The 16,719-nt window shown below is 38.9% G+C and overlaps 2 protein-coding genes across 3 annotated transcripts in view; one reads left to right on the forward strand and one right to left on the reverse strand.

The window, feature by feature from the left end:
* Positions 1-2,590: 2,590 nt before the first annotated feature.
* adma (adrenomedullin a) lies at positions 2,591-4,924 on the reverse strand. Its single transcript, XM_061922613.1, has 4 exons — positions 4,800-4,924; positions 4,112-4,220; positions 3,893-4,006; positions 2,591-3,816 (listed from the first exon to the last, which is right to left on the reverse strand). The coding sequence occupies exons 2-4, from the start codon at positions 4,204-4,206 to the stop codon at positions 3,513-3,515; spliced, it is 513 nt and encodes a 170-aa protein (XP_061778597.1). The 5' UTR covers positions 4,207-4,220; positions 4,800-4,924; the 3' UTR covers positions 2,591-3,512.
* Positions 4,925-12,052: 7,128 nt separating this feature from the next.
* Positions 12,053-16,719, forward strand: part of sbf2 (SET binding factor 2) — a 269,232-nt gene continuing 264,565 nt past the window's right edge. For both annotated transcript variants that reach the window (XM_061882963.1, XM_061882974.1), the window contains exon 1: positions 12,053-12,210. In XM_061882963.1, the coding sequence (XP_061738947.1) occupies positions 12,156-12,210 (55 nt within the window). In that variant the 5' untranslated portion in view covers positions 12,053-12,155. The remainder of the gene's footprint in view (positions 12,211-16,719) is intronic.

Raw genomic sequence — 16,719 nt, forward strand, 5'->3', positions numbered from 1 at the left:
AAAATAAAATTGACTATTCACTCCTAAAACATATATATATATATATATATATATATATATATATATATATATATATATATATATATATATATATATATATATATATATATATATATATATATGTATATATATATTTTATTTTTTATTTTTTTTATAATGTGAAGTCAATCAAATCACATTTGTAACTATTAAATAACCCATACCAAAAAATTACACATTTCAAAGTTGTACCTATTTTTTCTCACTAGATGGCAATAAAGAACTTATAATTGTAGTTGTAACTGGGTCACACGGCACAGGTCTAAACGTGCATTATTGGCTTTTGTATACTCCCAAATCCCTGGCGGCACCATAGCTTGCTGGGTTAAATTGGGGCCGTTCTGCGTGGGGTTTGCATTGTTACTTTAGTTTCCTCTAAAAGCATAACAACATATTAGTAAGGTTAATGTATTGGTAGGCTAATTGAATAATTAAATGCTGTGATAGACAGGTGACCTATACACAAGTCATGTGGGTCTGATGGACGGTTGAAGTTCTCAGCTTATCTGTCATTTACAAACAAAATTAATGTCATGGTTGCAAACTCTTAACCAGACAAAAGGCCAGGGCTTAAGCACTTCATGCTGTTGTTGACAGTGACAACCACTAGATGGAGCACATGATCTAAAAGGCTCTGACCGCATTCAAGTCAAATGAGATGTATACTGTTTATATTTTCAACTATCAACATTCAAAGCCTTTGAAGGTTCAATTTAACATGATTATTATAATCTAATTTTGGAATGTGCATAACACCGACATACAGTGATTTAAATGGTGTTAAAAGCAGCTTTTTTATACACTTTCTGAATCCATCAGGGAGTGTGTACCTAATGTTGGGACCAGGCGAATCTATACAAAGTTGATGAAGTTTATTTTTGACTGTGACGACTTTGAGATAGATATCCATACAGTGTACAATATGTAAAAAATAAACCATGATACTTTTAGAGAGGGTGGTGCGTGGTTTCATTTGCAATCCGAGAATGCCTCCAAAATTTAACATCTTAGTCAAAAAACAGGTTATAAAAGTGACGATGAAGCAAGATTTTGCGAAATTTCGCAAAATTTACACCAAAGCGTATGTTTTTAATGTAGATTAAACTCATCATAGGTCTGCTTCAAAGATTGATATTAGGCCACAAACTAAACTGTGTTTAGGGCCACAAAAAATGAGTGCATTAAACGCCTTTTCTCCAATGCAAAAGGCAGTCTGGAAATCAATATATTATCAATTAAATATTTATTCGATATATTGTTGATTTGATTTCAAAGCATTTAATAATTATTTTATTTTTTATACCACATTCTTACATGATTGGAAGGGTTATCAGGGCTGTCAATCTATTTCGCTTTGAAATTACATTATTCACACTTCAAAACATTTATTAATTGTGATTAATCGCAGTAGGTTACTTGCATGCATAATTTAAATTAACTTTTAAAAAGACCAGTTCGACACAAATACAATTATTTTGTCAGCAGGTCGTACAAACATTTTTTTATTTTTACTTGAAATGCATGTCCATTTTTTAATTCAGATCAATCACATTTTTGAATTTGGATTAATCATAATTAATTACAAGATATCACTCACTTGAATAGTTTAACTTGACTTAAAAAAAACACCTCAGTATTTGGACACCAATGCAATTTTATAGTCGGAACGTCATACAGAAACATTTTAAAATGTTTTACTCTAATGTATGTAATTTACTTACTCACAACTTGGTTACAGTTTTATCTAAAGTCCCGTTTGGTTGTATTTTGAAGTGAAATTTGCCAGCGATCACACAACACAGTCTTCTCACTCATCTTTGCACTTACGTATGCATTCACCATACAACGACCCGTGCTGCATTTCTGTTAACCATCCGTTGTTAAGGTAGAGGAGCGTATGCGATCAAAATACATTATCTGATTAATCTATGTGTATTAATTCCAGCATTTGTTCGTGATTAATCACACGCATTAACTATCCATTCATCAGAAAATGTTCTACCGCTTGTCCCTATGACAGACTTAATATTCCAAATATTCCTTGCAAAGTGGTATCTCTACAAAACTTAAAGTGCCCACAATTTTCTCACAATAATGCAAGAACTGATTATTTAATCCAGTCTCCAGCCATTTGGTGCTCTGTGGCCTGCCTCTGGCTGTTGAAATATGAAATAATGGTTGGCTGTAGTTTGCATAATGCTCCTGCAGGAATGTTTTGTCCAATTACTCAAACCAGCGCATGATTATCCTTCCATTCTAGTCATCTCTTTACCAATGAATAGAGAGCCTCAGCAGCTCTAAAATGGGCTTAGATATGCGTTGAATCAAGCAGGAATGTGCGTGGCACCCTGTCTGCCCTTTCTTAAAAAAGAGGTAGAGGGGGGTCATAACCAGGGGAATGTAGCAAGAGGACGGGAAACTAATGAGACCCTGTAATCACTTAACAGAGACCAGGTGCTGTGTGTCTTGCTATTTTCCAGACAATAGACTGTGCCACTTGCTGGAATTTATGACAGCCAGGAGCAAAAGGAAGTCTGGACAATGTCAACGATTTCTTTGCAAAATGTTTATTAAATGACAATATCTTTGCTTCAACACAAATAGAATAGAGCACATTCACAAATATATAATAGACCCATATGACAGACCGATATCCTATTACCACAGTCTGTAATAGAATAATAACAAATACAATGCCCGTATACTTTATTTCTGTACAAAAATAGTTCTATGAGTACTTAAATGTAACACATAATATATAAATAAAATAATTCTTATATACATACATCTGCAATAAAAAAAAACAAGTATAGATTGCACGTGTTTTTGTACAAATAACAAGTTCAAGTATAATTCAATTCATTGAGGACTGGCACATATCCTGCGGAATTTAAGGCATTTCTTTTCCTTTATACAGTGCCCAAAACATACATACAAACTTAAAAGTACATCTCCTTGTTTGGCATTGTGGTGCACATGATATTCTCCTGATCATTCACTTGAGTCTAAATGGAAAAGCGCTCACAGTTTTTTTTTTTTTTATCCTTGCATGATGGCACTTATTAAATTAAAGGAGGAATTGTGTCCAAGAAGTTGATGAATGTTGGAAGAGAGTTCCCTCTTATACAGTAGAGGATTAGTCCACTCACTTTGGTAGAAATCAGCACTCTATACAGTAGGTGCCCCCCAGCCAAGAAGAGAGCAGCACCTTGTAGTTGTGCCACAATGTGCGTTCCAGTGTTTGCAGTTGTGTTGCTCGCTCCACATCACTGAGCAGCAAGGCTCAGCTCTTTGAGAAACTCAGTGCGGCCGGTCCAGCTCCGACTCATCCCCCAGGCCTGGGAAAATGTGCTGGAGAGTACTTGGCAAATCTGAGGCCCAGAGATTTTCAGAACAGAGCAAATGGTTTCCTGACTCTTAAGACTCCCCCATGCAGCTTTTGTTCCGAGGCCTTCTTTTTTGTAAATTCTCGTTCATGTCTGTCTGAGCAGAGCCTCTAGCTTATGGACATGTGAATTGGTTGTGCTCCACACGGGCCTGAGCCTGCCCTGCTCCAGCCTCAGTGTCACTCCGCCATCTGGAAAGGAGCGGCGCCTCCTGCCGTAACCCTGTGGGCTGATCTTGTCCACGGGGGCGCTGCCGATTTTTAGTTTGTTATTGAGTTGATGCAAACGGTGTGCCAGGTCGTGCACCGTGCAGGTTCCAAGGGAACAACCTTGTCTTCTCGACTGGTTGGCAGAATTTTTGGACCTCTTGGTTCGGACGTTGATGTCAGTGCTGCAAAAGGGAAAGAAGATGCTTATTTCTGCTTTTAGATGATGACAAGATGATGGTCTGAGTTGATGCTACATACCTGGAATATGGCAGAATTGTATCCCTGATGTCCTCCTGCCTGACAAATTTCTCAGTGTTTACAGTCCTACTGTCCAGATCCCGTCTGAGTCGGTTCCCCAGCCATATGCTGAGTCTAGTTGAAGGAGGGGAAAAATCCATTAGTCTTAAGTTGGGTAATTTAGTAGACTGGACAACTGTCGTCTCCCCAGGTATTATGAGCACATGTAAAAGAACTCACCTTTTTTTTAACTTAGGGTCGACTTCAAGTTCTGCACAGTCCGCTACTGTGGCCGCCACGCAGCAATAGAGGAAGGACTGGAGGATCAGTTTCATGTTTTCTCTATGTCCTGTGGAAACAAGAAAACATTTAGTTAGCTATTCATAATACAATTAAAATTTAACTTTTTCAATCCCCTACTCATGTTACACTTTCTGTGTTTGCTACAGTATGCTTGAAAAGGGCTTTTGCTTACACAAAAGTCCAAAAGCCAAGTTATTTGCGCTTATCATTCATTTATTTGAGAAGTTAAGCTTAGGGTCACATTTTGCTCAGTTAAGTAAACCTACAACCGCGCTTTGGGCCACTGGCCAATAACATGAAGGACACTCTCTACCAATGGAACCTACCAAAATAGACTAGGTCAATAGCAGTTAAAGTAAAATGCAATTAAACCTGTGATGTTCATGCTTTGTAGGCGATTGAAACCCTAAGGGCTTTTCTTAGATGTGCTGCACCATAAGGGCATTTCCACCAAAGACACTTACACATATTAAGAGCTGAACTGCTTATATAATCAGACAGATAACCTGTCCTTGCCTATGCACTGTTGCCCTGACCTAAAAAAAAATAGCAAGGATAAAGCCATCAGCTGAGCGAACACAGTCAATCACAGTAACATCCTCATACAAAATAAAGCAAAGCATACCTGATATTCTCTAGTAATTCACTTGGATGATAACTCTCTTCTTGTCAGGTAAATGTTCCAGAAGAGTACTCCACAGGTTTTTGGCAATATTGCCAGTAGTTCTCTAAGGCAGCTGTGTCACTCTGCTAATAGCTCCTACACACCAGACTTGGAGCCTTTATACAGGAGGTGGGAGGGGCTCATTCACTGACTCTCATCCTTCACCCTCTCCAACTCCCCCCCCCCCCCACCCCCCCCCCCCACCCCCAACCAACCCTTCACTCTAGCCAGTCATGAAAAAAAAACATTTGTGAACATTTATGAAGCATGTACTTATTAAAAAAATACACCAGTATTCGTAAATATTCTATAATGGAACTCTAGAAAACTATTGCAGCTCATTGTAGAGCTGTTTTACTTTGATTACTTTTTCTAAAATGCCATACACTTTTCTATTAATATATTTAAGTACAACTTTTTCAACATGTATTTTGCCTGTTTGTGTTGACTATGAGAATTTTTATCCCACAGGTGTTGGCATGGATTGGGTATTTGAAGTTTGATGTCACTCCCTTGAGGCAGAGATATTCAATTGCACTGCATTGGAGGGCACATTGCCAGAAAGCTAAGGACCAGAGCGCCAGAATTCTCCCTTCAGTGTTAATCTTATTTTGTATGTTACGGATAACCAGCGTCCTCTACGGTAGTCATTTGATTTTGGTCTATCTATTTTGTCTGAGTTACAGAAGCACTCTGTTGTTTTCAAGGATCAAAAATGTGAGTTTCTTACAAGTTTTTTGAACAAAACTCGAAGGCCATCAGTTGATGCCAAATGATGAGAAAAGGGGACCGAACATGAAATATTGAGGAACACTACTAGTATAACTGAATAAGTTGAACAAATAATAACAGACTGCATCTGAAATAAATAATCTACAGCAACACCTTGGTTACAAAACCCCATTCCAAAAGAAAAGGTAACTGCCAAAAGTGGGAGGACCTAAAGGGGTGCCTCGATAAACCCCTAAGTTATGTAGGTTATAAGTTTGGACCCCAGTGTTATGTTTGCTGACAAAATTACATCTTCAATTCAAGGATCTGCCAATGTGTTTACAGAGGTCCACATCCCTCTACACCAGTGGTTCTCAAATGGGGGTACACGCACCCCTGGGGGTACTTGAAGGTATGCCCAGGGGTACGTGAGATTTTAATAAAATATTCTAAAAATAGCAACAATTCAAAAATCCTTCATAAATATATTTATTGAATAATACTTCAACAAAATTTGAATGTAAATTCATAAACTGTGAAAAGAAATGCAACAATGCAATATTCAGTGTTGACAGCAAGATTTTTTGTGGACATGTTCCATAAATATTGATGTTAAAGATTTCTTTTTTTGTGAAGAACTGTTTAGAATTGCGTGGCGCAGTGGGAGAGTGGCCGTGTGCAACCCGAGGGTCCGTGGTTCAATCCCCACCTAGTACCAACCTCATCACGTCCGTTGTGTCCTGAGCAAGACACTTCACCCTTGCTCCTGATGGCTGCTGGTTAGTGCCTTGCATGGCAGCTCCCTCCATCAGTGTGTGAATGTGTGTGTGAATGGGTAAATGTGGAAGTACTGTCAAAGCGCTTTGAGTACCTTGATGGTAGAAAAGCGCTATACAAGTACAACCCATTTAATTAAGTTCATGAATCCAGATGGATCTCTATCACAATCCCCAAAGAGGGCACTTTAAGTTGATGATTACTTCTATGTGTAGAAATCTTTATTTATAATCGAATCACTTGTTTATTTTTCAAGAAGTTTTTAGTTATTTTTATATCTTTTTTCCAAATAGTTCAAGAAAGACCACTACATATGAGCAATATTTTGCACTGTTATACAATTTAATAAATCAGAAACTGATGACATAGTGCTGTATTTTACTTCTTTATCTCTTTTTTTCAATCAAAAATGCTTTGCTCTGATTAGGGAGTACTTGAATTAAAAAAAATTTCACAGGGGGTACATCACTTAAAAAAGGTTGAGAACCACGGCTCTACACAACACGAGCACTCTACTGTTTTTACGATGTCGATGCAAAATGTTCGTCTCGCAAATTTGGAACTGACCTTAGGGGCCAGTCTGGTGTTATTCCTCGGCCGGATTTGGTCTCGGGCCGCCAGTTGAAAAGCCATGCCATAAAGGATTAAGCATGTATTTTTTTTGCCATATTTCAACAGGTTGATTATGTATGACATTTAAGGAATGTTGTCCATTATCCATTTTCCAAGCCACTCCCTGACACAGTGAAGTTCCATGCCAACCTGTAAGAATACTGCATGATGAATATGAGAAAAGCATTGGCTAAGTCATTAAATATAGTAAACATAACTGACCGTAAATCCAATATACTTAAGGTATTTGTTTGTGCAAGGTAAATAATTTCTCCTTGCCTTACGCCTTGATTTATTTTACTGTGTGGACTAATGTATGAGGTGGAATTTTACAATTAATCTAAGAATAACTTTGGGATCAGTAAATCAATTAAAACAAATTTGGTCTAGACATGTGTGAAATAATTCGGCAGATTTGGTTACAGTTACCTGTTTTTTTTTGGCCGTAGAGGAATTTGTCAGGAGATAAAAAAGTAATTGATTTACTGAGATTTTTATAGCACAGGAATAGAGCAGTGCCAGTGTGATCGATCATTGTAAATGATCAAGTGTACAGGATTGACAGGCTGGGGTGTTGCAGGCCCGTTGTGGGCATTCGTCCCTTAAGTAAAGGCTGTCAACAGAAAGTCTAAAAATAATAGTGTGAAAAGACATCAAGACCGTGTTTTGCCAGAACTACACTATGAATTACACATTTTTTGGAATTACTACACAATACAATTAACGGCGTGGCGCAGTGGCCGTGCGCAACCTGAGGGTCCCTTGTTCAATCCCCACCTAGTACCAACCTCGTCACGTCCGTTGTGTCCTTGAGCAAGACACTTCACCCTTGCTTCTGATGGGTGCTGGTTAGCGCCTTGCATGGCAGCTCCCTCCATCCGTGTGTGAATGTGTGTGTGAATGGTTAAATGTGGAAGCAGTGTCAACAGTGCTTTGAGTACCTTGAAGGTAGAAAAGCGCTGTACAAGTACAACCCATTTATTTATTTATCATAACTTAATGGACAGTTTGTGCATAGTGATATAAAATACTTTGAAATGATCCAGACATGAAATTTCCCATATTCAAGGTGAAATTATTTTTTTAGAAAGCAACAGAATAAACAATTTCACTTTTAATGTTCTTTTTCTGTTTTATGATAATAGAATAGAAGAAAGAGGAAAACATGTTGTGACTTGTGACATGTTTTCTCAATTTAATTCAAGTCTAAAACTCCACATTCCATCCACATCCCATAATTCACATCTTATTTGTTTTAGTATCTTACAAAAAGATTCATGTGAGTACAGTATTAGCTATTTGGAGCTTTGTATCTACAACTGGATATTTCAACTCAAGAAAACACATAAATACCAAACACATGTGTTGTAAATGAGCAAGCGCTTTTGTGATGACAATTAACTCAAGTAAACCACTTACAGGAAGACAACAATGGAAATTGTGAAATCACGACAGCAAAGTCGTAGCTTCGTGTTTGAGTCCTTATAAAGAGGTCTTTTGGCAGTAGTAGGATGATTGACAGAATGTGTCCCACCTCTTACGGCCAGGTACGTGTGGCAGGAAATGTGTGTATGTCAGGAAAAAGAGGAGCCCAAGGGCACACATTTTACTGTTGATACATGATCACAATGAGTTGACAAATGCGAGTTATTTAAGGTGTTTTCCACATGTTTTTTGTATTGATGCAGAGTACATGAAAGTACCTAATGTGTATATCCTCACATTTTGACTTCTTCATCCTTCTTATTTCCTTTCCTATTTTTTATAACATTGTACAATACTTTACAGAAAGAGTCTTCATAGGCATCTGAAATAATGCATTTACCACTTTCATCTGACCATGTCCATAGTTGCCCTCCAATAACATTCATACTGTATGTCTCAATATGGGGTATCCAAAATGCAGCCTGGGGGCCATTTTCGGCTCGCAGCTCGTTTTTTTATTTGCCCTTGACATCTTCTGAAAATCAAAACAACTATTTCCTTTTTTGCCTATAAGACAACCTAAGGTAATGTTTTTTTTTATTCAAATATTATTCTGATGGTATATTGAAATTGTTTTTGCATCTGTAATGTTCAAAATGTACCAAACTGGCCCTTCGCATTATTACATTTTTTATTATGCGGCCTTCCCTAGAAAACATTTGGACACACCCTGGTTTTTAATTAATGATATCTGCGTGCAACCCAGATGTAGAAAGTAACAACTTACTCATGTTACAGTTGTAAAATCTGTACTTGTCCATGTACTTTTACAACTTTTGTACTTTTCTTTATTTCAAATCTGTTTCTGGGTGAAACAAATATAAATAAAACATATTAAAAACAAGAAAAAAATAAAACAACGGTGAGTGATGGGCAGGACAACCAGCATGATGGTACATTCCGTAACATTAAGATGGCTGTCTTATTTTTGCACTTTAAATCATACAGATGTTGAATTGATAAAGAACACCCGGTTTGAGACTTTTACATTAGAAAACCCTCGCAAAACGAAATTTGTACTCAATCAATCAATCAATCAATCAATCAATCAATCAATCAATCAATCAATCAATCAATCAAACAACGTTTATTTACATAGCTCTTAAATACAAGTGTCTCAAAGGGCTTTAAGTACTTTTTAAAAATGTTTTACTTTAACTGTAGAATATTATAAAACCTTTCCTTTCAATGTCAACAAATTAACAATATGATTACGTGAGTACAATATTTTAGAATACATTGTCCACATCTGGTGCCACCTGTTGTGGAATAAATTTTAAAAAATTATGTATGCTATTGAAAAATATCAGTAAAGGTATTTTTTTAAGAACATAAATATGTCAATGTAAAGTGACATTTGTGCCATCCTATCCTGGCTGCACTCGGGGCGGAAGGCAGGGTGCGCCCTAAACAAGTCACCACATCATTGCAGGGCCATCACAGATTTTGATTGATTGATACTTTTATCAGTAGATTGCACAGTTCAGTACATATTCCGTACAATTGACCACTAAATGGTAACACCCGAATAGGTTTTTCAACTTGTATAAGTCGGGGTCAATTCATGGTATAAACACAAACCCTGTTTCCATATGAGTTGGGAAATTGTGTTGGATGTAAATATAAACGGAATATAATGATTTGCAAATAATTTTCAACCCATATTCAATTGAATGAACAACAAAGACAAGATATTTGATGTTCAAACTCATAAACTTTATTTTTTTTTTGCATATAATAATTCACTTAGAATTTCATGGCTGCAACACGTGCCAAAGTAGTTGGGAAAGGGCATGTTCACCACTGTGTTACATCACCTTTTCTTTTAATAACACTCAATAAACGTTTGGGAACTGAGGAAACTAATTTTTGAAGCTTTGAAAGGGGAATTCTTTCCCTTTCTTGTTTTATGTAGAGCTTTAGTCGTTCAACTGTCAAGGGTCTCCGCTGTCGTATTTTACGCTTCATAATGCGCCACACATTTTCGATGGGAGACAGGTCTGGACTGCAGGCGGGCCAGGAAAGTACCCGCATTCTTTTACTACAAAACCACGCCGTTGTAACACGTGGCTTGGCATTGTCTTGCTGAAATAAGCAGGGGCATCCATGATAACGTGGCTTGGATGACATTATATGTTGCTCCAAAACCTGTAAGGACCTTTCAGCATTAATGGTGTCTTCACAGATGTGTAAGTTACCCATGCTTTGGGCACTAATACACCCCCATACCATCACAGATGCTGGCTTTTGAACTTTGCACCTATAACAATCCGGATGGTTATTTTACTCTTTGTTCTGGAGGACACCAAGTCCACAGTTTCCAAATACAATTTGAAATGTTGACTTGTCAGACCACACAATACTTTTCTACTATGCATCAGTCCATTTTAGATGAGCTCGGACCCAGAAAAGCCAGCGGCGTTCCTTGGTGTTGTTGATAAATGGGTTTCGCTTTGCATAGCAGGGTTTTAACTTGCACTTACAGATGTAGCAACCAACTGTAGTTCCTGACAGTGGTTTTATGAGCACATCTGGTGATATCCTTCACACACTGATGTCGGTTTTTGATGCAGTACCGCCTGAGGGATCAAAGGTCCGTAATATCATCGCTTACGTGCAGTGATTTCTCCAGATTCTCTGAACCTTTTGATGATTTTACGGACCGTAGCTGGTAAAATCCCTAAATTCCTTGCAATAACTCGTTAAGAAATGTTGTTCTAAAACTGTTCGACAATTTGCTTACAAAGTGGTGACCCTCGCCCCATCCTTGTTTGTGAATTACTTAGCATTTCATGGAAGCTGCTTTTATACCCAATCATGGCACGCGCCTGTTCCCAATTAGCCTGCACACCTGTAGGATGTTCCAAATAAGTGTTTGATGAGTATTTCTCAACTTTATCATTTATTGCCACCTTTCCCAACTTCTTTGTCACGTGTTGCTGGCATCAAATTCTAAAGTTAGTGATTATTTGCAAAAAAAAAAAGGTTTATCAGTTTGAACATCAAATATGTTGTCTTTGTAGCATATTCAACTGAATATGGTTTGAAAATTATTTGCAAATCATAGTATTCCGTTTATATTTACATCCAACACAATTTCCCAAAACATATGGAAAAGGGGTTTGTATATACTATCAGCATGATACAGTCATCACACAGGTTAATCATCATAGTATATACATTGAATTATTTACATTATTTACAATCTGGGGGGTGGGATGAGGAGCTTTGGTTGATATCAGTACTTCAGTCATCAACAGAGAAATGGACATTGAAACAGGATAGTAGGATATGTACAGTGACCAGAGAACATAGTGAGTTCAGATAGCATAAGAACAAGTATATACATTAGAAGTATATTTGATTATTTACATTAGGTTATTTATAATCCGGGGAAATGGGATGTGAATGGAGGAGGGTATTCGTAAAGGGTTGAAGTTGAAGTTGCAGGTTGAAGTTAGACAGAAACTCATCAAAATATTTTAACATTTCTTGTAAAATGACTAAATAATAAAAATACAAATGTTGTGAGCAAAGATGCACAGTATGTATGTTGATGACATTAAGTGCCAAAGTGTATGTTTTACATTCGTAAAGGGGGCCTACGCCCATGTATGGTTTAGGTCGATTTGCACGCATGCGCACTGACGGCCCTTCTGTCAAAAATGGCTGTGCTCTGGAAGAAGGAAAAATGCTGAATAGTGTTGGGACAGTTCGGGAAAAGTGGCAGACATGGCTAGATTGGCTGACTACTTTATCGTCGTGGGATATGATCAGGAAAAATCCGGTAAGTGCGTCGGAGGAGCTTTGTGGCTAGGCTGCTTACTGTGACATGATGTTGTTGATGCTAATACAGTAGCTTGGCGACTAGCTTCGTGTTAGCCGCAATGCTAACAGGCGAAAGTGGGGACACTTTCCTTTTTCCTCATTAACCCGCTGAATGCCGAGTATACTCTTCCTTTCACTCATATAACTACTGGGCTAATTTATTTAAGTCAACTGAAACTTCATGAATTCAAAATGAGTCACATCCTGTCTGCGTTGTACTTGTTGGGTGTCAATCTAAAGTAGGGGGATTTATTTCACCAACAGCTGGTTGGTTGGATAAAAGCAATAGTTTTGCTTTATGACCGAGGTCCTCGTTCTATAGTACTCAAGTTGTACATGCGGTTTTTTTTTACAAGTATTGGCTGCTTCTTCTGCCCACTTGCTGTGGTCTATTTATGATTTGCTGTGAATACACTTGTGTGTGATTTGTTGTCTTGTCTTGTGTTTGTGTTTGTGTGTGCCAGAAGTGCTGAACTTATTTTATTTTATTTTTTATTAAGATTTACCATGAATTGATTAACCTGGACCCCGACTTAAACAAGTTGAACAACTTATTCGGGTGTTACCATTTAGTGGTCAATTGTACGGAATATGTACTGTACTGTGCAATCTACTAATAAAAGTTTCAATCAATCAATCAATCTATCAAGATGGACGCAGCATGCAGCTGTGAGGAAAGGCAATCCTCTTCCCTTCTTTTACCCTCTGCACCGTGTATCTGTGCTGGGAAAGGAAGTTGCCCTTGTTTCCATTTGTTGTGCCTCTCACTCAGCTCCACCAGTTTCTGGCGGGTCATAAGAATGACACAATCACTTAAAAACATCTGCAGTATTCATTCTGTTTTGTATGTTATTTTCTGTAAGACATTCACACAATCATGACCTCTTGATTGCAAGGGCAAACATACTTTTTGTTTTTGAACCATGGCAGTACTTGCGTTTACTGTTGAAAGACTCATTAGCCATTACAGCAAAGACAGGGGCTCTTCGTCGAACTACATCTTTAACCCTTTTTTGATTGAGACTATCCTGGCTGCACTCGGGCGGAAGGCAGGGTGCGCCCTAAACAAGTCACCACATCATTGCAGGGCCAACACAGATTTTGATTGATTGATACTTTTATGAGTAGATTGCACAGTACAGTACATATTCCATACAATTGACCACTAAATGGTAACACCCAAATAGGTTTTTCAACTTGTTTAAGTCGGGGTCCATCCATCCATCCATTTTCTACCGCTTATTCCCTTTTGGGGTCGCGGGGGGCGCTGGCGCCTATCTCAGCTACAATCGGGCGGAAGGCGGGGTACACCCTGGACAAGTCGCCACCTCATCGCAGGGCCAACACAGATAGACAGACAACATTCACACTCACATTCACACACTAGGGCCAATTTAGTGTTGCCAATCAACCTATCCCCAGGTGCATGTCTTTGGAAGTGGGAGGAAGCCGGAGTACCCGGAGGGAACCCACGCATTCACGGGGAGAACATGCAAACTCCACACAGAAAGATCCCGAGCCTGGATTTGAACCCAGGACTGCAGGACCTTCGTATTGTGAGGCAGACGCACTAACCCCTCTGCCACCGTGAATCCCTAAGTCGGGGTCAACATTAATCAATTCATGGTACAAATATATACTATCAGCATAATACAGTCATCATACAACTTAATCATCAGAGTATATACATTGAATAATTAACATTATTTACAATTTGGGGGGTGGGATATGGAGGGGGGGGGTTGGGTCTGGTTATATCAGCACTTCAGTCATCAACAATTGCATCGTCAGAGAAATGTAGGTCTGACTTAGTAGGATATGTACAGCGAGCAGTGAACATAGTTAGTTCAGAAAGCATAAGAACAAGTATATACATTTGATTATTTACATCTGATAATTTACAATCCGGGGAGGGTGTTAGTCAAGGGTTGAAGTTGCCTGGAGTTGTTCTTTTAGTGCGGTTTTGAAGGAGGCTAGAGATGCACTTTCTTTAACACCCCTCCTCCCTACATGTCGTCTTATGCCTGTTGGGCTGTGCATCAGCATCAGTAGGTGCCTTCATTTTGGTGGTTTAGCACAGATTACATTTTTGGGTGGTCTGCCATTTGATGTTTGTGTCCCTTACCTTCAAGGACATTATCAGAAATGTAAAATCACTGTTTTAGGCTGAATCGCCCTTGGGGAGGTCCAGGCTTTTGCTGGATTCAAAAGGGATCATCCTTCCATCCATCCATTTTCTACCGCTTGTCCCTTTCGGGGTTGCAGGGGTAGCTGGAGCCTATCTCCGCTGCATTCGTGCGGAAGGCGGGCTACACCCTGGACAAGTCGCCATCTCATCACAGGGCCAACACAGATAGACAGACAACATTCACATTCACACACTAGGAACCAATTAGGGCCAAAATATTTAAAATATAAAATATTTTTAGGCCATATCGCGATACATGATATATATCTTGATATTTTGCCTTAGACTTGAGTTAACAATTGATGCATATAATCACAGCAGTATGATAATTCTATGTGTCTACATTAAAACATTCTTGTTCATACTGCATTAATATATGCTGATTTTAAACTTTCATGCAGAGAAGGAAATCACAAATGAGTCAATTGACCAAAACTGTATTTATTAAACAGTTATTAAGCAGTGGCACAAACATTCATGTAATTTCAAAACAGAAAGTGCAAGATTGTCAGAGACATTTTAAAACAGGCTATGAGTGCACGTTTGTGCATGATGTCACTAAGATGACATATCAAAACAACACTAAATTAAAGTGCACTTTTTGTACATTGTAACAGCCAAACCACCGGCAGACGATGAACCCTCTGCTGTTTTTTTCGGAATTAATTATTCCTTCATTTGTTACCAGATTGGCACCTTCTCTCCCTTGTATTACCACTTGTAACACAGCTAACGTTACCCATGCTGCTACCTCTCTGCTTCGCGTATGTGACGTATGACGTGACAGTATGTGATGTATTTAAGAAGGTGCGCTTGCTGTCTGTGAGAGGGAGACACAAGAAGGAGTGGGAAGAGCCTGTAGTGTAATGCTAGCAGCTAAAAGCAACTGCGTGAGAACGTATACTCGAATATCACGATATCGTCATTTTCTATATTGCACATAGACAAACCCGCGATATATCGGTATATCAATATATCCCCCAGCCCTGGGGCCAATTTAGTGTTGTCAATCAACCTATCCCCATCTTTTGAGGTGGGAGGAACCCGGAGTACCCAGAGGGAACCCGCGCAGTCACAGGGAGGACATGCAAACTCCACACTGAAAGACTCCGAGCCAAGACCTTCGTATTTTGAGGCACATGCACTAATTCTGTTCCCACCGTGCTGCTCTCAAAGGGATCATAGTGTATTTTATTTTTATAACCAAAGCACTTCCTTGTGGTCTACATTTCATGTACTGGTGGTGCTTTGGTCAAAATGTTGCATAGATTTTGTTTAACAAACCATCTTCAGGACGCTTTCTGACTGTCCCTTCAGAATGTGCTGTTTTGTGGGGAGTCTTATTTACGTGCTGAAGGCCTCCTCCAGGCCAAGCCCCCTTAGACTGCGTCAGCCATATTGTAATTCTTAGCACTTCCATATTGAGTCTACTTACAGATATACGTTGGAAGTATATGCTACTTTTTTTTTTAGAAATGGGAACAGCGGAGGATTTTTTTGCATGCATATGCTTGTACGAGCCAGTCTGACCCACAAGAGGATAGAGAAAATGAATTTATTGAGTACAACTTTTGACTACAACTGAATAAAAATGGTGGAGTCACACAAAGCTCTTTGGGTAAACCTCTACCATATATGGAGATATCTGCTGCCATAACTAAGGCAAATTACATTCCTAAAGTCTCAAATTACAAATTGTTAGCAGGGCTTCATGGTGGGAGAGGTGTTAGTGCTTCTGCTTCACAATAGGAAGGTCCTGAGTGGTCAGGGTTCAATCCCGGGCTCGGGATCTTTCTGTGTGGAGTTTGCATGTCCTCCCCGTGATTGCGTGGGTTCCCTCCGGGTACTCTGGCTTCCTCCCACTTCCAAAGACATGCACCTGGGGATAGGTTGATTGGCAACACTAAATTGGCCCTAGTGTGTGAATGTGAGTGTGAATGTTGTCTGTCTATCTTTGTTGGCCCTGCGATGAGGTGGCAACTTGTCCAGGGTGTAGCCTGCCTTCCTCCCGATTGTAGCTGAGATAGGCACCACCGCCCCCCGCGACCCCAAAGGGAATAAGCGGTAGAAAATGAATGGATGGATGGATTGTTTCAAGCAAGATTGTTTTATAAATATCTCTGCCATGCCACCATGGTTTGATATCGCATTTTAGGGACTTTTGGGGATCCCAAATAACACTAAAACAGGCAACAACGGATAAGAAAAGTAGATTTTGTGTAATGAATGAATGAATGGTTTATCTTGAGCCATGCAAACAAAACAAAAGAATGACATAAA

This window comes from Nerophis ophidion, linkage group LG02 (genome assembly GCF_033978795.1).
Source record: "Nerophis ophidion isolate RoL-2023_Sa linkage group LG02, RoL_Noph_v1.0, whole genome shotgun sequence".
Classification (NCBI taxonomy): Eukaryota; Metazoa; Chordata; class Actinopteri; order Syngnathiformes; family Syngnathidae; genus Nerophis; species Nerophis ophidion.

Excerpts from the sequence above, each read along its gene's own strand:
- adma (XM_061922613.1), bottom strand. The coding sequence starts at position 4,206 with ATGAAACTGATCCTCCAGTCCTTCCTCTATTGCTGCGTGGCGGCCACA. Across the intron at positions 4,007-4,111 it reads GACCCTAAGTTAAAAAAAAG|ACTCAGCATATGGCTGGGGA; the intron begins GTGAGTTCTTTT and ends TCCTTCAACTAG. Across the intron at positions 3,817-3,892 it reads ACAATTCTGCCATATTCCAG|CACTGACATCAACGTCCGAA; the intron begins GTATGTAGCATC and ends TCCCTTTTGCAG.